This window comes from Ixodes scapularis, unplaced genomic scaffold (genome assembly GCF_016920785.2).
Source record: "Ixodes scapularis isolate PalLabHiFi unplaced genomic scaffold, ASM1692078v2 PGA_scaffold4__175_contigs__length_147842914, whole genome shotgun sequence".
NCBI classification, from domain to species: domain Eukaryota; kingdom Metazoa; phylum Arthropoda; class Arachnida; order Ixodida; family Ixodidae; genus Ixodes; species Ixodes scapularis.
The window spans coordinates 140,920,979-140,942,310 of NW_024609879.1; the positions used below are offsets into that span (position 1 = coordinate 140,920,979).

Consider the following 21,332-nt stretch of genomic DNA (forward strand, 5'->3'; position numbering starts at 1 on the left):
GCTTGAGAAAAAAGAAAACCTCGCTAACAGGCAATTGCCAAACATCGAGTGATCAACTTTAGTAGCAGTGAAAATAAACGCTGTTCCAATTAGAATCCTGGTGAGCATCATCGAAAACCCCTATGTCAGCCAGTTTCGCGAATACTTGAAGGGAGCACTAAAGTTTCCAATCGTGCTGCCGGTACAAGGCTGGCGATGTAAAAAAGTTGAACAAGAATATCCTTGCGTTTTCCCATCGCCAGCCTTCTGCACCAGCACATCTTCCCGTACTGATATCAATTTTTTCTATGACACTCGTCCAGATTCTATTTGGAGCCATGTTTCTTTTCACTACTTGGGAAGTTAATTAGTGAATTTTTAATAATTATTATGCTAGTTAGCATTTTTTTTTTATAAGTCTTCGACGTTTGCAATAGGAAGTATCCACTGGACACCATATTTGTGGGTGCTGTTTAGAGCGAATGCTCAGAACGAGCTCGCATCAATAGGCTGCTAAGACTGGCACTCTCGATGGTGCGGAATGCACGTTCCAAAAGAACTGTGGAAGCTCGCCATCACCACGTGCCTAAAATTCGCGCACAGAGATATGGTCGCCAGTGAATACTCTCTATGGCTGGCAGTTTGTTCTCGAAAGTTTTCTTCTCAACATCCCTATTTAAGGGTACTTTCGAAAGTATTTGCAGAACCACCCGGTATTTAGGCCATAGATTTTTCGGCGTTTATAAAAAAAATAAAATGTATCTCAGCGTTCATTCGTTTTTCAAATATCTGTGCATTTCACGGATTTGTTCAAGAAGACACCACAGATGGTGATTATGGGTGAAAGTAAAATTACGCTTGAAAGGAAATTTCCAGAAATGAGCGTTTTCTTTGGTTTCAACCATCTTAAATCTTCGGCACTGATGAACATTTGACGGCGCTTTTCGGCTAAAACCAGATTCTATGGCCTACAGAGCACCTCCTCTTTACGGGAGTTTGGGGCAAGCCACGTTTAAACTGTGGTCGACGTAAAGTACTTCAGAAGTTGTCCCTTCACGATTATTTTTCATACTGCACAGGGTGTTGAATTTTAATTCGAAGATTTATTTTTAAGAATCCGGAAAAGGTGCGCTAATGCCGTCTGCAGGCGAGTTATATGGCCGGGAGGACATAACGCACGGGGCTAATCTTCGCAAGTCATCGGATAGTTAACTCAAATTTATTTCACCAACTTTTTCACTTGCGAAAATAAGCGTACGGTTCGGATTAGAAACTCACCCAGCGTAATCGAGAACTAGCAAGTCCTTTAGAAAGACTCGACGCACTTGGGAAGTGCGGGGGCGTGCCAAAGTTACCGGCTTATGCAATGGGTACGGGGCCAACGGTGCCAAAAACGCAGATGCTACGATCGTCGTCCGCATATTCCCACCGTTAACCGCAAAAAAAGTTTGGCTAATATGCGAGCTTCAATTGTCCCGCCTACGGCACCAGCTTCCTGGGGTGCAACCATAACGGCCCACGACAACCAAGGTACGTCTCTTCGAAGCAAAAGCACCAAAGAGAATTGTGCTTGGAGCCACAGATAGTAAAAAAGGCAAGCTAAAACGGACAACAAACACATTTGTGTCATTTATTTTTGTGACTCCGCCTTCTTCGAGTCTTTGCACTGCTAATCGTAACAAAAAAGAAAAAAAAAAACGATTTTGCAGTGTAAAAACGTAGAGAGAAAAAATGATGGGTGAGGGTCTAGGTGAGATGGCTTGAAGGGGAGCCTTCTTTCGGAGTGTGGGTGAATGAACAACTGGCTGGACTCTTGCGTGCCGTCGGAGGGGCCAGCCTCGTTTATATTTACAAGACGACCTGCGTCGCCGTTGTTTTTTGGAAGCGGTTTTCCTCCCGGTTCGGGTTCCGGTTCAATGCGTGGGGTAATAGGAACCGGCCGGATAGGCGCTCCAAGGCTGCTGGTAACCGTATGCCTGCAAAAAACAAAAAGAATGACGCAGGAAGTTTAGTAGTTCATACTTCACATCGTCCGGGAAAATGTAACAACTGATATAATGCTATTGGGGACCCATGACGAGATAGGCAGCATAGCATAACAATAGCAAAAGTACCATACGTGTTCAAATAGAAGACAAACACGTTTTAACTTCTTTTACATCTGCATAGGTCTGAAAAAAGTCTGATTAGGCTATTTGGGAAAGAAATTATTGAAAAAAAAGGTTGGAAATAAAGAAAACACATTTGCGCAGGACCATTATTTATTTCCCACTTCCTGCTAGGAGTTTGCACATTAACCTTTTTGCGTCAGAGCTGGAGCCCTAAAAGATACGCGAGCTCCGATATTTGCACGTATCTCCGATGTAAAAACATTGCACGTAGTAATTCATCGTTAATTAATTAGTCGTGTTGAGAGGGGCAGCCGACCTGTTGGTAGTTTCCCCATTGCTGGGCGTAGTTGTACTGGGCAGCAGGGTCGACGGCAGCGGTGCTGGCAGTGGCTGCGGCTACGGCCTGGGCCGCCGCCGCTGCGGCCGCGGCGGCAGCCGCCGAGTTGACTGCGCTGGGTACGCTCTCCGCGCCGTTCACCTCGATCTTGGGCTTCTTGTCCGCCGTTTCCGTCTCTTCCCTGCAAGGGGCAGACGACGGCAGTCGCGTCAACGAGTCGCGGCGATGAAATGGCAACTGTTTTAAGACGGTGGGAGTTCGAAAGTTTCCTCAAAAGGAAACAAAAACGAATGTGCGTGCGACAAGTGCCAAAACATTTCGCCCGATCACCTAATCACGCTCGACGTAACTTCAGAGTACCGGATTTCCCGTGCCAGCCAGAAAGATGGCCACGCAAAATAGAAACCAATAAATTCCGGCTCATTTTACGTCGATAGACAGGTTCACATATGCGCAACGGTGCTAAATTAAGAGTGCTGCGTCACTAATTGAACACAAAGTCGGCATTCAGCTATAATTCCAGAGCTAACAGCACTGAAATAATGCTGTGGTGCATGTGTGAACAGTATTTAATTAAATATCAAGAACAAGCATAAGAGAGCCTACTTATATCGGACCATGTGGATTAAACCGTATAGAAAGCACTCACTCGGCAGATCGCTTCTTGGAAGCGGACGCCTGCACCTTGACCATCTTGCTGTACTCCTCAAACACCTCTTGAATCCTGCAAAAGGGGCAGAAGGCCAAGGGAATCAGCGGTCGCCTTCCCAACATGGCTTCAGCAAAGTTTCTAGTGCTGAGGTGTCCTCCTCAAAAAGTTTACTTGGCCATAAGACGGGTCTCAGACCTTTGAGGACGCTCCGAAATTCAAAACCTCGGGTGAAAAGAACTATCCAAAGACCATCATCACTCGCAGCATCTGTCCTTAAACTGGGCTCCTAAATCCCTGAGCTTTCAAATTTCTACTGTCCTTGGCCTTTAGTATTATATTTTTCCATTCTAATAAGCACTATGTGAGCAATATCAGTCACCCATTGATGCATAGCTGTGAGCTCAATACTGCCTAGTATGTGCATTAAAATAACACTGACACCCTCCCCCCTTCCCCCCCCGCCCCGCCAAATTTTTTTTGAATTTTTTTTTTTTTGCCAGGTGTTAGAGGACTACCTAATCAATATATTGCTACAGCGCCACATATACTTTTAATAACGCAAAAAAACGCAACTGCTCGGAAGCAAAACTGGACTGGGGAGGAAGAAGAAATGTAGAGGAGGAGAAAGCTGCCGGAAGTCATGTGGCTACGCCCAGCCGCATTATTATTTTTTTTACAGCGAAGCTGTTTACGGCTAAAGTTCCAAGGACGTTTTGTGTGCAGCGACTACAAACTCTACGCTTGCGACGCTCAATGAGCACACCTCCCTGTATAAAAGATTCAAAGTAAATAACCAAAATAAAGCAATGACGATTGCATGTGCAAGATGCCATTTGTTTTAGTCTTTTGCTTTAGAAACGTTACTGCTGCAGACGCCGGCATGTGGACCCCCATTCCTTGGATTCTCCTCGATGCTTGGGTAATTTAGCAATAGGTCTATTCAGCAGGTTAGTTATTAATAGGCAGCATCTTCAAGATCAGTAAACTCTCGGGTAGATCATAAAACTTTCTCAAAGATTTGCCGCTGTGTGACCTGCGTTGGCCACGTCTACGCTCGCACCGCCCTCTCTATTCTTCCGGGGTGGCGGTCCTGTCGTGAATGTCTTCTTTCTGCCGGTTCCTTGAGGGGTGTGGTCCGGGTCGTGTGCTAAACAGCTTCGCTGGTCATCCACCTCGACACAGTAGAATGTCTCATGATTTTTTTCCCCTTCGTTTATTTGATTGTGTGAGGCAGATTGAAATCTCGCACACTGTAGCAAAAAACGTCAAGGTCAAGCACTTCGTGCTTGACGTTTGCACGTTTTCCCAGCTTTTGCCAATTCGTGTTCGTAAGACGAGCGATGTCTTCAGACGGAAGAAGGGACGATAACTTGGCATCGTCTTTGTGGGTACGTTCAGCCATCCAGCTTGCGACTCCCGCGACATGACGCCATGCTGAGAATTAAACAGAGAATGCACACAGTGCTTCTGGTTTTCTGCTCAACTTTTTTTTTTTTCAATCAACGTATTTCCAGCCTTTTTGAAGGCACAAAAAATGGGTATCATACTTTTTTTCAATTTTTAATATTGATCGTGTGTTTTCGATGACCCACGACTTTCGATTATATTCGGTGCGGGTGTCTAAACTGAAGAGAACTGCACGTGACAACGGAGAGGAGAGTGAGCGCGACCCAAACCAACCAGTTCTTAATCAGCGCTTTTTGGGCGGAAAGAAAACAAATTTTGAGCCGCAAATTGTGTTCTGGGTGGTTGGGCTCTCATATGTCATGTACAAATAAAATCCTTGGCGAGCATAAATATCCTCTCAGTGTCCCTTTAATATTTACTGCTTCATTGCACCAATGACGAAACTGCGAGGAATTCTTTGGGTGCCATTTCGTGGCAGATAGCGGTTCCTTGAGATCGCAGTGTTTGAGAACTCCCGACTTACAGAGGCAGGCTGTGCCACAGCACTATGCTCGGGAAAAGTTCCATTTTCACGCGCTCGCTCACTCTGCGTGAACTTCTCATGGTATGTTAACAAGCATATAGAAAAGCAGCATGCAAAGTTTCAGCTCTATAGGTCAAATTTTGCAAGATTCTACAAAGATACAACTTGTCTCAGCCCGAAGTACAAACTGTGTCTACGTCAAGAATCTATCGTCTAAAAACGGTGTTCAAAAGTAGCCTTTCTTTTAGTGTGTGTATGTGTAATACATACTATAATATTTCAAGCTGGCACCTATGAAAAAGAATTTCCCAAACAAAACTTATTTCTAAAAAAAAAAAAAAAAAAAAAAAAAAAAAAAGAAGATCCAAGAAAACAAGAAAATTTCATGTTTTTGCCCAAGTTATACAAACTGACAATTTTCATAACAAAAGAACACAAAAAATGCAAAATTTAAGTCCACAGTGCAGACGTGCACAAGATTTCAGCATAAAGAGAGCCAGAACCAAGTCTTTAACTAATTCCGCACTCAAACTATAGAGGACTATGAAAACCAAGCGACCAGAATTCACACTCCAAATCTATAAAAAAGGAACGGGCGGCGGATGCCCATTCTGCTAAAGGTCTTCCTGCAGCCAGACAGTCGAGAGAGACTGTAGCAAACACGAGACGGGACGCCGCGACGACAACGTCCCTCTCGTCCGACTGGACGTGACGTCGCAGCTTGCGCGGAATCGGCCAATGGGACATTTGGGACTCGTTTGCGAGCTCGCAATCGTGCAACACTTTTGGAGAGAACGTCTCGCCGACGTACGAACAGCGAGAGGTCTCGCGGCCTCCGACGTGCGGGTACTCAGTCAACCACCAATCGACGTCGGCTCCTGCACAGCAGCAGAACCACTAGACATTTGCAAACGAAGCACGGGCCATCAATGGCTTCAAACGTGAAATAGCAGACGACCACACACAGTTCGGCTCGCATCCAATCTCGCTTCGCCGCAACACTTGATTCGTAGGGGATGATCTACCTTTTTTCCGGTCTGTTAGCAGACGATGTGCGGTGCTTTTCAGTTTTATTTTTGTCTTAGAATGACGCTTCGTGGCAGACGAACCTCCACGAATGCCATCTTCGATCGCCCCGCAAGATGCAAATTATATCTCGCGGTGACCAAAAGGTCGAACAAGCGTTCTAGGCACCGTAGTAGGACACGAGCCCGGAGGGGTTTGCTCACTTGTTCACGTCTGCCCCGAAGTCCTCGAGGAACTCCAGCTTCCGCTGGAGGAAGGTGAGCTTGTCCCCCGGGGACAGGTCGCTGCTGGCCAGGGCCAGGTCAAAGGCCTCGACGACGGCCGCCTCGTCCGGAGGGGTCTTCTCAAAGCCTATGTCCACCAGTTGCATGTAGAGACGGCCGCACGTCTGCTCCGCCCGGGGTCGCCGTTCCGGAAAAGGAAGCAGGGAGGGGAAGGGGGAATCGGCCAGGGGGGAGAAAGAGGGGACACGGGGAGATGCGGGAAGAGGGTGCGAGGAAAAATAGGGGGAGGAGGGAAGGGGAATGAGGGAAAAGCAAAAAAGGGGAGCACATGAGGATGCGGGAGAGCGGGAGAAAAGGGGATGGGAAAAAAGGAAAATGTGGGAGGGAAATGGGAAAGTAGAGAGTAGGGGATTTGAAGAAAATGGGGAAATGTGGGAGCGAGGAGAAGGGAAATGGAAAGATGTGGGAGAGCAGGAAAAAAAATGATGGAAAATAGGGATTGTGCGAGTAGGGAGAAGGGAAGTGATGGGAATATGGAAAGACGGAAGAGGAGAGTCAGTCAGGGAAAAGGAAAATAGGGAATGGGGGGGCATAGGGAAAAAGAAAAATGTGGAAAGGCAAAGGAGGGGAGCATGGGAAATGGGGAGGAAAGGTGGGGAAAAAGGGAGGAGTTGGCCAATAAAAAGGAAAGGCAATGGGCGCGAAGGGAAGTAACCAATAAGGGAAAAGCAGGAAAAAGGTGGGAGACGGTGAGCGAGGGAAAACAGGAAGAGGAGGAAGAGGAGAGGGAAAGGGGAAGACAGGGTGGTCAGTTGAGCCAGCGGGGCCTCGCACGTTGCAAGAGAACCACGCGAGCCGAGTGGCCTTCTGCGGTTACTCACGCCCACTCCCGGCCGGGCGCGGAGTGCGCATAGCTCTGCCGCTTGTCAACTCTTCGGGGACAATGGTTCCGCCCCTCGTGGCAGGAGGAGGGGAAGGAGGTGGGGAGAAGAGGGGCTACCTGCCTGTTCGCCTGCTTACGTCCCTCGCTCTCCAAGCAAGTCTCGAAAAGGGCGCACACATTTGGAAGCTCCCCCAGCAAGGGTTTAGACATTTTCTAAGCGGCTGTTGCTAACACTTTGATGCAGGTGATACAGATAAATAAATTTCGAAGGCCCGACGAGGCGAAGAACAAATGAAGCGTATCGAAGACGCGAGGACTGTAACCACCCAATTTTTGGCGTTCCATGCCTGTCACATACTGCCCCCTTGCAACCACAAGCTCCTTCGCAGTTCTTTTTTTGTAAACAAACATAACACAGATTTCAAAGTGCGCACGAAGCCTATAAGTCGACAAAGTTTATATTAAAAGGGTTCACTCTCTTTCTGTCAGATCAGGCGACAAATTCCAAAGCAAAGATATTTTTCTTGAATAAAAAAAAAGAGTGTCGCCAACAGTCCCTCGTTTATCTGCCACAACATGCAAGAAAGGCGTTGTACCCAAACTGCCCAGCCACACGTCGAATTGTGGCCATATCACTTGACAATGTTTGCGGCAAGCTCGAGACCAACCCACAGAAAAATCAAGACCGAACTAATCGTTCCCTCTGCTACGAAATGTGCCCATTCATTTGTACCTGCCGGGAAATGGCAATCTCTTTCTCGCCACCCTTCGCTCTTCTACTCGCTACGACGCGGCGCAAGAATCTCAACCAGAAAGCGGCTGATTCGGACGGAGAAGGGGGGACGACCCACGGTGCCTGTAACAGCTGCAATGCCGAAAAAGAAAGCGAGAAAAAAAAAAAAGGAAAGGACAGAGGAGTGAGACATTTGTCAGCCCCTCGAAAAACGAGACCGGTTCGTCCGACTCACCGGGTCTCGCTCCATGGCCTCTTTCAGCACCTTCCTGGCGGCTTCTGTGTCGTTCCGCACCTGGAACGACAAACGACGAGTTTCATCTCTACCGAATGATTGCAGCTCCAACACACAGTTCGCGGAGTAACTTTGCAGAGATGCAACACAACTGGATCCAACAGAGGTGTTAGAACCTCATTGACGGACATGGAGGCCAAATAAAAGGAAAGGAAAAGGTTTAATGTACGGGGATAAGTAAGAGCAATATCAACGACGGAAAGGACGGGAACAGGTCAAAACATCTTTCCTAATGGCAGCTCATACATTTATTGACGTTCCTCAACGACGCCTCAGCGGCGGCCCCCAAGAGCAGCGTTGCCCTTTGACAGGAAAAACACTTTATTTGGGGGAAGGAACGGCTGGGGAAATTTGGGTACCCTGGGGAACCTCTAGGCAACTAGGAGCTCAGTTGAGAAAATCACGCAGCAGTACGAAGGTTTAGAACATCTGTTTCTTTCCCGCTCACCTTGGACAGGAAGCGAGACAGCTTGGAGGCAAAGTAGGTGCTCATGGGGGCGTTGGCCGCCTTGGCAATGCAGGCCCGGTACAGCTCCTCCACCTTGTCCAGGTTGCCGCAGCGGCGCTCCACGTTGATCCGACGCAGCGTGGCCTCCAGTAAGTCCGGGATCCGCTCCTCGGTGCCCGCCAAGATGGCCGACGCCTCTTCGAACCGCCCTGCACACAAAAGAATGATTGCCTCACTTATACATTCCGTCGATTGCAGAGAAGGTGCGACGGCACTCGATAAAACTTCTAATGGGCAGCACTTTCTATTGGAATTGAGTGGAGATGACATCATATTGACATCACACGACACTGATGCCACATTGTGCGGTCATGGGGTGTGACCAACATGAGAAGGCAAAGTCCATGGGGAGTTCCCATACAAAGCTATCATTTTAGCTCCATACCGTGGGAAAACTGCCCATGTGTAAGGAATCCCAATAATCTTTTGAAAATGCTTGTTTTTAGAGTTGCACCAAAATAGTAAAGGGTTATTCACACGGTGCATCTTTTCAACGCGCCACAGTTTAGTGAAACCAAGATTTTGCGAAAGCGGCCTGTTACACGTGTAGTATGACGCGCGAAACCTGTGACGTAGTGACCAACGAGAATTTCGTCAAACCTGGTCATCTGCACCGGGAATACCAAGCATTTCGCATCAAAATAATATGAAGTACGCACAGTTTGAAGAGACAGTCTCTTTTACTAATACGACTCAATGAACTTTGTCAGATGCGGCCACTGGGTTTACTAGTCCTGCCAAACCCGGGAAAGAATGCGAACGTCAAAGAACAGGCGGAAGATCTCGAAGCATTTCGGACATTTCTGCACCGCTAATAAAAAAAGTTATCCCCAGCCATCATGTTTATATGCGGTGCTAGCACTCGTCACGACTGTTGATGAATCTGCACCGCGCCACCAACCCGTTGATCACACACCTGCAACCGAGTAGGACCAAAACTCATCGTCCGTACGCACCGCTTCTCCACCTGTCGCTCGCCATGTTTGTTTTTCTTTTTTCGGCTTTGGCTCGGATACAAAATCGGCCAAAAATCAGACTCCTCCAAAAGCTCGCTCCTCCTCGAAGGTCAAACGTCATAGCGAAGTCGAGCGGCCCATTGGCAGTGTGTGCGTTTCTCCTTCGGTTGATTGACAGGCCTCGGTGAGGTTTCAGCGAAAAATTGCTCCAGGAGCGAGGAAGGTGCGCCACTTTTTTCAGAGACGCGCCACTTTTTCGGTCACGTTCAAATGGGGAATCTGTTTCCCGAAACCTAGTTTCGCGACGCAAGATTCGCCAACAAGATGCATCGTGTGAATAGACCTTAAGTTGTGCTAGTCGGTTTTACCTCTCGAACTGAACGCCTGAAACGAGGACAAAAGCAAGGAAGAGACAACATCGGGCGTAACTCGCAACTGAAAGTTTAATTTAATTAGACATCACGTTGTTTCTTCCTTTCTTTAGTTCTTGTTTTTAGGCATTCAGTTTGAGCTTCTAAAATTTACTGCGGTGTATCAAAATGTAGCGCAATAAACACTTTTTAATAGTAAAAAGTATAAAATAGGAGTCTCATAAATTATGCAATATTTAAATTCTGAGAACCAAAACTGCTGTGGCCAGCACAACAAAAATTAGAAACATATGCAAATATCTAAAAAAAAATATATATATATATATATATATACAAATTATGGCGAATTTTAGTTGCAATGCTTTAGATATATATAAAAAAAATAATCTAATCAAGCTTTAGTACATAGTCTCACTCGGCTGAGAGTTTCTTCGTAATAAATTGCCATCGCATTAAACAAAAAAAAAGTTTATACAGAAACTTACACTAGAGTGTCTAATCTAAACACCAGACACATTGACAAAAACTGTGAATTGTCCAGACCTACACGCGAGACCAGCAAAAATGTGAAAACCGAAGCCAAAACCAAAATAAGACTTAGTAAACAGGATAACTGGGCGAGTTGGTATGGATTCATAATAGAACAGCGCGAATTTTTGCAAGGACAGAGGAAGGAACTGGACAGGACGAGCGCTGCCTGTCCAAAATAAGCCTAACCGACGCGCAGTCGTCGATGTTTCCGGCCGATTTGATGAATCATCGCCGTCAGTACTAGGATATTACGACGGTCCTACATCATCTTCCGATTCGCTCGCGCTACCAATATCAACAAAACTGACCGCAGACGTGATCAAATCGCGAGACTTCAAACGCTTCCAAGGAGGTGCGCCGCGTGGTGAAGACACCATACTTGCAGCGCGGAGCGCCCTTTCTCGGTCGCATGTTCGGCCATAAAAAGTCGTCATTGGCGGCCATATTTGCGTGTGCGGCTGCTGAGCGCGTGCTGACAGCGAGCATCTGCACATATTTTGGAATCTGTATTCCGCACCATCAAGACTGCTGGTCTTGACAGACTATTAATCTGAGCTCATTCTGAGCATGCGCTGCAAACATCACCCTCAAATATGGCATCCAATACCCCTCATCTATCTCAAGGGGAAAAAAGAAAAAAGAAAAGAACAATACGGAAACTGGAACTATAGTCCGTTGCAACTCAGGAAGACAGGGCGAGGAAAAGGAAGGTCGAGGAGGAGGAAGCAGACAAAACGCTAAAGAGCAGAGGAGGTTCCCCTCTCTCCTCTCCAGCGTTTCGTCTGCTTCCTTCTCCCGGCCTTCCTTTCCTTCACCCCACCTTCTTGAGTTGCCGGACTATAGTGTGTTTACTCTAACCACCAGATGCTGTAACCTGTCCGGTAACGCACTGGAGGCGTGGCAACAAGGCTCGCAAATCGTCGATAGCGCGCGGTCGATTTTGATGGGCGCGGCACGGAAAGAGGTAAAAGCCAGAAGGATGAACTCAAAAGAGGAAACTCCTGGAGGCTTCAACGCTCCGGCCCGTCTCCAGTCGCGTGACTGAAACTATGCAATCGACCTTGCACGCACACGTTTGTTTGCTTTTATGATGATCCTCTCCTTTTCCAAAGAGGCGGCACCCTCCCGGACAGGCACTCACCGTGCTTCTCCTCGTAGGCCGCCCAGGCAAGGCTGGCGCTGGGCTTGCGCACCAGGTGGATGGTGCAGGCCCTCTGAAAAACCTCCTTCACTTTCTCGGGCTCCGCCGTGTCCAGGTACTTGATGTACTGAAACACGATCGGCACGTATTGTCACAAACCGTCACCTTAGACCAGCAGACGGAACAGAGCAGCGGCAGAAACGCAAAAAAAGCTGGCACCTGCCCACACAAGCCAGAAAACTGGTGCTTGTCGAAAAAAACTGGTGTGATTGTAAGGTTCAGTGACTGGCAGACACCAAAGATTGGTGCTTGCCTTTCACAAGGAAACTCGTAAGCACCAGTGATTAGCAGCTTGACAGTTTAGCCAAGAAAACTGGCAAGCACCAGCGATTAGCAACTTGCCAGTCATGCCACAAGAGAACTGGAGTTTATTTATGTAAATACGTTTATTTCATCCCTACAATGCCCGCTGTGCATTATAGCGGGGGAGGGGGGCATAAAATGTTCCAGCTGGTGCTTGCTCCAGCCAGCACGCCCCAACACTTTTGCAACGAAGAAGCAGATTTTTGTTCTAGAATGTAGGGGCACAAAACAAAAAAAAAAAGATTTCAGAAAAATGAAAGCAAAAAGGATACCTTCATCCACATGTCCTCGTAGAGAGCACAGGCAATGAGGCAGCGTTCGAAGAGGATCACCGTCCGCGTGTGGTTGCCGTTCCGCACCTCGAAGTCCAGGTACTCCCGCCAGTTCTTCAGCTGCAGGCGCTCCAGGGGCTTCACGTGGAAGTAGGGACGCTTGATCTGGGCACAACGCGGGCAGAAAGATCGTCCCCAAGGTCAGACCGGCGACGAGGACGGACCGAGTGACTGCCTAAGATCAATCATGACGCGCGTCCTCCTAGGAACGGGTCGCAAAAAACATCATAAAACTGTGGTGAAGTCGGTTTTTTGGGGGCTTGAAAAGCAGCCTGTTTATCTTTCCATCTTTCTTGCTCCGGCACGCGTTTCTTCCACAGTCAGCTCCTCTCGGTTCGGCTAGTTTAATTTTGCAGGGAGTTAACGATTCTAGCTCGTCGGTAAACATGGTGTTGCAAGAAGGTGAAAAGTGCTGACTCACCCCTTCCTCGAAGGCCCACCGGCGTCCCACTTCCTCCTCGTTGGCCTTGAAGAGGACTCTCCGCTTCTCCACCACTTTGTCCCGGATGTACTTGGCTTCATTGTCGTTCTTCTGCACGTGACAAGGCAGGCCAGGGAGTCCAGAGTTAAAAGACCGACGATGGCAGGGGTCCGGTTTCGGCCACAGCGAGATCTAATTTGCCTCTCGAGGAACGAGCGAAGGCAGTGCTCGTAGACGGTTTGTCTGCTAACACGAGCGAATCATCTGCTATAAAGCGTCATTCGCGGATGAAAGCGGAATGAGAAAAATAGTACATTGTCTGCTAACGGATCGGAACAAAAATTTGACAGTCCGTCACAAACCGAGCACCGTGGCAAGGCGAGATTGGACGCGAGCCAAAGTTACGATTGTCCGCTCTTTTATGTCGAAGGCCATCAACAACTCGCGCTTCGTTGACAAGTCCGAAGTCGTTCCGCCGCCGTACACGCGCCGACGTCCACCATCAGGCGAAGGAGCACTAAAGACGAAGGCACCAGAGGCCGTGAGACCTTTTCCGCTATTTGTGTGTCGGCGGGACGTTCTCGCCTACCGTATTTACTCGCATAATAAATGCACTCGCATAATAAACGCACCCCCCACAACGGGCATCAATATTTTGACTTGTTTTTTCCCCTTCCGTGATTAACGCACCTCCAATTTTCGGATCCGCGAGTCTCGAATTTAATCTAATTTAGCAAACCACCAAGCCAGTTTTCTTTTGCCATCAAGCGGTCAGGCCAAGCTAAGTCAAGCCAAGCCAGGCCAGGCTGCTCACGTAATGGCTGCAAGTGTGTAGTTGCTGTAGTTACGGAAGTGATCAACCGTAAACCGAGTGTCGCGCACACTTGACGAAGCTTGGGTCGAGGAATTGCAGAGCCCCGGACATTCTTCGCCTATCGAATGCATTGATGTCAACAAACAAGCCGTCGTCTGTTGTCCGCTTTCGGACAGTGAAATCGTGAAAGTGGTTAGGCCTAATTTCAGATACTCTGAGTAAATGCGTTTATTAAATCCGTAACAGAACGGCACAGCGAGGTGCACGCTGCGCTGTAGGCCAGAGTGTCTGGTAGCCTCTTCGTGAACGAAACTTGATCTATGCGAGCGGGCTTTGGGGGTCGGCAGTGGGACTTCGTATGAACTCTTATACGCTTAGTCGCAAATCATACCTGAGCGTGCCCGCCGGATACTAACAATACATATCGCCTAAGAACGGTTGTGTTGCTTTTCGTGCTGAGTGAGCTTCGTAGGGCGCTTTTCCTTCGGCAAAAGGCACCCCGAAAGCGCCCTAAAAAGGTTGGCAATTTATAAAGCATGTTTATTATGGCGTGCCCTTGACCAGCCGTGGGTGCTTCTATATCACTGGAGACGTGCCACAGTACCTTACCGCGTCATATTGGCACCTAATATGACATTCGCACAAAGTGTGTAAATGCAAAAATTTTACCCCGTGTAATGAACGCCCCCCGCGAATATGTGTCAAGCTTTCAAGAAAAAAAGTGCCGTCATTATCCGAGTAAATACAGTAATTTTTGCCCGACTGTCAACTCGCAGACGGGCTAAAAAATCTCCCGTCGGTTTATTACGCGCAAGCTGCGTGGAATAAACCTGTAAAACAAACCCCGACCACAGCAAACGTGTTTCGAGAAAAAGAACCCAACCGTTGAAGGGTTAATGCTCGGACCGTCGGGATACTCTCTGCAAGCGGATTTATGCAGAGGGCAAGTTTGACTGCACTTTGCACAAAAACTGCACTAATGGTTCATGGAAAAAAAAAAAAAAAAAATAGCGGGTAGATCTTGAGGCATCTAGCATTGAGGTCTACCCACTATTTTTCAATCGGAGCCAATCGGAGCGCAACGTCGTTCCGACGTAACCGCAACCCCTGCTCAAGGAGCAGACGGACTTGCGCTCCGCATACAGCGCACCCACCAGGGCCCTGGAGTCCTCCTTCTCGACGGTGTCGTCGTCCACCCCGGGCGGGCCCGCGTCGTCCACCCCCGGGGGCGGGGCGTCCGCCCCCTCCTCCTCGTCGATCTCCATCTGGCTGGGGCCCCCCTCCTCCCCGGCACCGGCACCCCCAGCGGCCCCTGCGAGGGGCGAGGAGGGCAGCGTGGACGGGGCCTTGCGCATCGACTCCAGGTACTGCTGCCGCAGCTGCAGGAACTCGTCCGTCGAGAGCAGCTCCTTGGGGGGGTGCGTCTTCACGTGCTCCTGGAACCTGGCAAGGGCGAGGGGCCACCACTCACGCACGAGCCCCGCAGAGCACCAAGCTTTTTTTCCCTGCATGCCTAACACAAACTTTAGACTTGGTAACGCCGTGGCACGCTCCGCAAAGAACGTATATTTCTGAAAGACACTATTTTACGGGCACAAAGTCAACTGATGCCGGCATGACTGACACGCCAGCACGTCAGTCGTTTGAGCGACTTTACTCTGCCTTTCGTGCGTTCAGACCTGTAACTTCCTTGTTTCCATGGCTGTCCAACTCAGAGTTCATTAATCATATCTAGATCTGTGTTCACCATGAAGCGCAAGGTTGAATGACATAGATTTGCCATTCTGTAACAACAAAGGAGCGTACCAAAATAAAAGTTGCCTAAATAAAAAAAATAATTATGTGCCACCAAGAAGTGACATTGCAAAATAAAACACTGTATTTGACGCTTGCTCATACGTGCCTCTACACTTAAAAAAAATGACAGCCCAGCTGGAAGGGACAGGAAGCAAACCGAAACTAAAATTACACAAGACGTTGCGAGAGTATACTGAGGTGTGGCGGTCGACGGAAAAGTAGAGGAGCGCAAATATTTGAGCGTCGAATTCAAATTGAACAGTGATCGGCCGACCAACTCCATTCCCAGTAGTCGAGTTTTCAAATAATTCGACACATAGAATATCTCAATATCCGAGTTTATCCCAGAACGCTGCTCACGTGGCGACTGTCCTCGCAAGCCTTTGCTAGGTCTAAATAAAGCCTGCAAGGAGAAGCTTTGACCAGCAAACCATTTCAGTACATAGTATGTTGCCTAGATTCCTCGAACCTGCTGCCAGCTCCGAGCACGTCGAACCTATTTCCGGTCGCTGGCATCCATAATGTGACAATTAATTGCAAAAACACAAAAAGACGACAACAATTTAGCCCTCATCCTCCGCCAACTTGTCGCTCCGCGAGACATCGAGCGAGATGCCGCAGCTAGGCGACGCAAGAATCAAGACAGCCATAAAACGCTTTAGATTAGTGAACCACTAATCCGTCTACAAACACACCGCATATCTGTGCGTGAATGCATGGACAGGAAGGATGCATTCTTCAGTTTCCTCTCAACTTTATCGCTGTCATACGCAGTCACCGACGCCATTTTCATTTGTGATACACCGGCGTTCTTTATTGTTCGACATGTTTGTTAACCGCATAGCCCTTATAGGGCCATTTTAGAACTTCCACGTCCACGGACTTAACTTGGACGGAGCGTGCAGTCGGCGGCTACTTTTGGAGGGGGAGCTTGCCTCGGTGTGTGCTTCGCGCACAAATACTATGCAGGCCGTTCAAGCGCCGTTCACAGGCAACCTGTTTGGTGCGCTGCGCAATCTGCACGACACAGATTGCAACTTCGTATCGTCATCCAGACCAACTGGCTGGATTCGAGCGCAGCTATGTTCGGTGGACAGGAGCCACCCGTACCCCAAACTTTCGCCTGAGAGGCCTGCCATCGAGTGCACGCCACAGTACATCTAGGCAAGCCAAACCCTCCAATACGTCCAAGGGTCCGAACAACCGAGCAACTCGTCGACGAGGATGGAACTCGGCTCAGCGACGCTGTGCTTCCTGGAACGCGTCTCCGACTGGTGCGAATTACCACGCGCAGAAAAGCGGTCCCTCGATTTCCGAGATGCGTTTCCGGCATCGAGGCAACGTCAATCGGGAGAGAGCGAAGGGGCCTCACTTTTCGAAGTGGTGGCCGTACAGCTGCGTGGGCACCTGGAGCACCCGCTCGTAGATGGCCGTCACTTCCTTGAGGTTCTTGTTCTCCAGCTCCCAGGTGACAAACATGTCCCACAGCCGATCCGAGCGGAAGTCCTGCCCCGACGACTCGATGGCACGCTCGAACAGACTGCGGGAGGCAAAGAGGAGGAACGCCGTTCTAAATTTCGCTTCGTCTCGCTCCGGGATAAAGAGAGGTCTCGCGCGTTTGGCACCCGAAAACCTACTCGTTCCCGGCGTCTCTCCAGCCGTGCTATCGCGCGACGAGGCTCGCGGGAGTAACTCGGATCTGCTCGAGCGACGCTTAGAACGCGGCCCGTGCGTAGCGACGAAGTTCCGACAATTCTGCCGCCTCAGTGATTAATGCGAAAGCATTACTTTTCCCATGGAGCAAAGCCGGCGTCGTCTGTAGCAGCAAAAAACGGCACCTAAATTCCCATTCTCAATAAAACACAAGGACAAGCACAGCAACGCAGAAGCTTCGTCACGGAACCCGTCGTGAAGCCGGCAGGGTTCACCGCGCCTGCGCATTGTGGGAGCAAGATATCACCGCCGAAGCGCCGTGTGCGGAAGGCAGATGTGGCGCGCTGGTTGTAGGAATGTGCTGCATGTAGGAATGCCTTTGCATTCCTACACATAAGCAGTCTCAAGTGTTTCTGCCAAATTTTGTTTGCGTAAAATATTCGATTGCTGTAATGTGGCTGGTCGTGCTCGGTTCGTGGGTTCTGAGCTGTAGTCACAGACAGAATAAACGGTTTACAGGGAGGCGCTCTAAAGTGCCTCGCTTCCAGTGCAAGCGTGTGTATGCGGAAACCTTGCCATAAATAAAATTAAGGTAATCCCTCGGTCATGTCGTACAAACATCTTGTAAGCAGAATGCATTTGCGAAACATGAGCCCAGCTCAGATATGTGTCTCGGTGTCAAGCTGTAATTACCTGCGACGTCATGTGACCCGACATTGTGTGACATTGCCCATGTTACACCACAACTTGACATTCAGCGTTACTACACCTAACAATGTTGTGGACACTGTAATCAAGTGGTACCACAAGTAGGTGTCTGTTGACCTATAGCGAAGTCCCGCCGAATTTAGCGAGCGATGAAACGGTACGGTGACGATAATGCAACACAAATTCAAACATTTTACTAAAAACCCCGAGGCTAGGACGCGAAGGGACGGAAAAACACAAAGTCTCAGTTTCAGTCTTAGTCTCAGTCAAATGTTTAACCACCACCAGCTCATTTAGGCCCCTAACTTTATGTGTACAAAATCAAACTTTGGTTACGTTACAATGCATTTTGCATGAATAAATCAGCAGGTTCACGCTGGATGCAGTATAATTGAAAGCAGCTCAGCGACATGCCTTGTAGATTACGCTAAGCCCAACCAAAAATGAAGAAAATATAAAAGAAAACAGGGGGTAAACAAAATGCAAACATGCCTTCTTTCGAGGGTCTTTTTTTTTTTGACGGTCAGTTAAATTGGTGCAAGGTGCAATCCAGACCTCGCACTAAATCTATATCCGCTTCCAAAACAGGAGTAACGGCAAAGGGCCTGATGCTTCCAACTCACTTTTTGACCTTGAGGTAGTAGTGGTCCTCATCCTTGAAGTGAGTCTTGACAAAGTTGATGTAGTGGATCCACAGGTCCACGCTGAGGGGAATGGCCGCGACGCCGCGCTCAAACGTCTGCAATCGGAAAACGGATCGAAACGCACGCACATTCAGACACGCGCCTGTGGCCTCGGGTGCGGAAAGCATCCCAGAGAGCGCGTACAAGCGTTGAGATCTATCCCCGCATCAAAACCAAGACGTGACCTTTGCAGACGCCCGTTTTCCCACAGTGGCCGCTTACTCCCGTGCGTCGTCTGCGTACGCCCTGGCAGACGTCGTCTGCTCACGGCACGCAAGAGGGGGGAAAAACGTATCTGTCCACAGCACACGCCTCATTGTGTGCAAGCAAGCCACCTGAGCAGTTTACGTTGTGTTAGAAAATGGGAAAAATCTGGGTGGGAAAGTTCTTTCTGGGTAAGGGGGGTGGGAGGGTCGGTTATGAAAACATTAAAAGTGGCTTACCTCTTCTGCCTTCTCAATGGAGCAGTGTTTCTTTTCCATGTCGGCATACTTCTTCCAGTAGCCATAGCAGTACGGGTAGTAGGTGAAGAACTTGTCAAATGCTTCCCTCGCCGCAGTCAGGTTGTTCTGGGGTAAAACAAAATTACATCATTGCAGGCGAACAAAGTTGTATGAAACAATTGCATATAAAAGCATATGTACTCACTAAAAAAAAATCATTCACTGCAAGTTAACAGTACAACCTAATGTTAAACGAAGCGGACAGCAATGCCCCAATATGGCAGACAACAATACACTATAGCAAATGTAGGAGGTAACTGCCATAAAACTTGAAAGCAACAATGACAAAGAACAAAAGGGGTTATGCCCCAAGCTAATCAATTATGATACCTATGTACTGAACAGTGTATAAGGTAGCAAAATAAATGAAAACAACAAAATGCAGCAGACGATGCACAACACAAGACAACCAAATGAAGGGCAACACCTAAGCATAGTAGATGACAGTTAGTAACACAACATACTCTGAGCACGCCATGAACGATCTTGTGACACCATGAGGCAGAGGCTAGCAGAAAACAAACTAAAAGAAGCAGATGGCTTCAAGCGAAACGTGGTGACTGCACTCCTGAGCTACCGAATGTAGCTGGAATTTCTTTCCGATGAAGCTCACCTCTTGTTCCACAAACTGCAGGAGGTACGTCCATCCTGTGAAGTCTGCCGGATTGGTGCGCACCACTTGCCAGTACTTTTCCAGTTCAGGAGACTCCTTACCTTCCTTCTTAACCTCCGTAGCGGCAGCGCCACCTAGCCCCACCCAAAGACACCCGGAGCAGACGACGTGTTAGCAGACTGTACGACCCCAACCAGGGTCGTCTACCGAAGAAAGGTTTGGGACGTCGGCTTCGACGAGCTTTTTACCTTGGCACCGTTAGCTTACTAGAGAGAGAGAAGCCCTTCCGTTTTCACCCCGAGAAGCTAGGAGGAGGGGGTGTCATCGTCCGCTCGCCACCAAACTTTCTCTGGGAACTCGGGCGCTTTCCATCTCTGATGATCTCTACACGTTGGCAATTGGAGAGCGTTTGCGTGTCTACACTCTTGCTGGTTGGCACACACACACAATCAGCACAGAAACAATGATTCTTTCCCCCACGTGGGGAGGGGAGGGATTGGGGGAAAAAAAGGGGAGTTTTTAGGGGTGGGGGTGAGGAGCGCACCTGAGCAGAGCGTTGTGGACGCAACGTTGGCCACGGCAGAACGGAAGTGTGTTTGTGGCAGAAACGGAAAATAAAGCCGTTTTGTGGCCCACGGAAAACTGCAAACAACAACAACAACAAACGAGAAAGGCACGGGCTTTGCCACCTGCCGTCCTTGGCGAGTTGCAGACGACGTACCTTTGGCGTCTCCGGACGCCGCGTCATCGCCGCCGTTTTTGCTGGAGTGCATTGCGACGGCTGGAACCTGAAATACTGAAGAATCGGTTCGACCTTACCAGTCATGCGAACAGCAACACTAGCATTTGTCAAGAGACATGTTATAAAACAAGTTACCTATCTACAGGCCAAATGATCGGGGGAGAAAAAAGAGGAAGCAAATTGACATCAACTTATATAAAGAATTTGCTCTGCATTTTGATAAATATCACAGCTTTAGCCGGCTGCCCAGAGTGTAGAATCACATGAGCAAACCATCGTAACACTAATAATTTTGATGAAAAAAAAAGTGGTATATACTATCAAATGCTTACGTTCTGTGCACTTATCCATTGCCTACCGATCGGAGCAGTGTTCCATCAATCGTGGGAAAGTGAATGCCTCTATGAACGCGTTAGGAAGTTCGGAAGCACGACAAGTTCATTAGTGCGCGCAGTACAACCAGTGCACTACTGGCTACGTACGAAAGCGACTGGTTCGTAACGCGTACTGCGTCTCGATTGTCGATCACAGTTAGGTTCCCACCCATCCAATAACACATACACTTTATTACACGCTGTAAATTCAAAGGTTCAAACGAAGGGCGTTCAGGCATCAGTACGTGAGGAGCGCGAAAAGATAGTCCAGTATCATCGCGATTGTAAAACTACGATACTGAGTCATCGAAAGAGACATTGGAGAACCCGATTTAAGAGTTTAATACACGATCGTGTGTAAAATCGATTTGGATTACTCGGATTTACACCGAGGAACTTGACGCGATCGCGAGCAGTGCCGGTGCCAGGCCAATTGGATGCTGAAACGCTCAAACCATTACATCGGCAAACAAAGGCGTCGTGTACGAGTTCGGCACAGATATTCGAAAGATTCGACGACTTATCCGATTCAGCTTACCCTCTTTTATTTGCGGGTATTTCGAGCTTGTTAGCGGGAAATACAACCCGTGTTCCAAACCAAAATATTCCGCAGATGCAACTAGCGCCGCCTTGCGCGCTTTAAAAGCAAAAC

At 48.5% G+C, this 21,332-nt stretch overlaps 1 protein-coding gene across 6 annotated transcripts; it reads right to left on the minus strand.

Annotated features, from left to right (window-relative positions):
• Positions 1 to 1,593: 1,593 nt before the first annotated feature.
• LOC8044075 (pre-mRNA-processing factor 39) lies at positions 1,594 to 21,328 on the minus strand. Of its 6 annotated transcripts, XM_042293483.1 has the most exons (17): positions 21,219 to 21,277; positions 20,286 to 20,360; positions 20,109 to 20,206; positions 19,565 to 19,948; positions 18,892 to 19,017; positions 18,389 to 18,504; positions 16,777 to 16,944; positions 14,762 to 15,050; positions 12,794 to 12,904; positions 12,313 to 12,477; positions 11,678 to 11,804; positions 8,619 to 8,827; positions 8,111 to 8,170; positions 6,239 to 6,423; positions 3,077 to 3,151; positions 2,407 to 2,608; positions 1,594 to 1,955 (listed from the first exon to the last, which is right to left on the minus strand). In XM_042293483.1, the coding sequence occupies exons 5-17, from the start codon at positions 18,928 to 18,930 to the stop codon at positions 1,893 to 1,895; spliced, it is 1,809 nt and encodes a 602-aa protein (XP_042149417.1). In that variant the 5' UTR covers positions 18,931 to 19,017; positions 19,565 to 19,948; positions 20,109 to 20,206; positions 20,286 to 20,360; positions 21,219 to 21,277; the 3' UTR covers positions 1,594 to 1,892. The 6 variants fall into 6 exon arrangements, with proteins under 6 accessions (XP_042149417.1, XP_029825465.2, XP_042149415.1 ...); XM_029969605.4 differs by lacking the exon at positions 20,109 to 20,206 and having other exon boundaries at positions 19,565 to 19,698; positions 21,219 to 21,328; XM_042293481.1 differs by having other exon boundaries at positions 20,109 to 20,360; positions 21,219 to 21,289.
• Between the last annotated feature and the right edge of the window lie 4 nt (positions 21,329 to 21,332).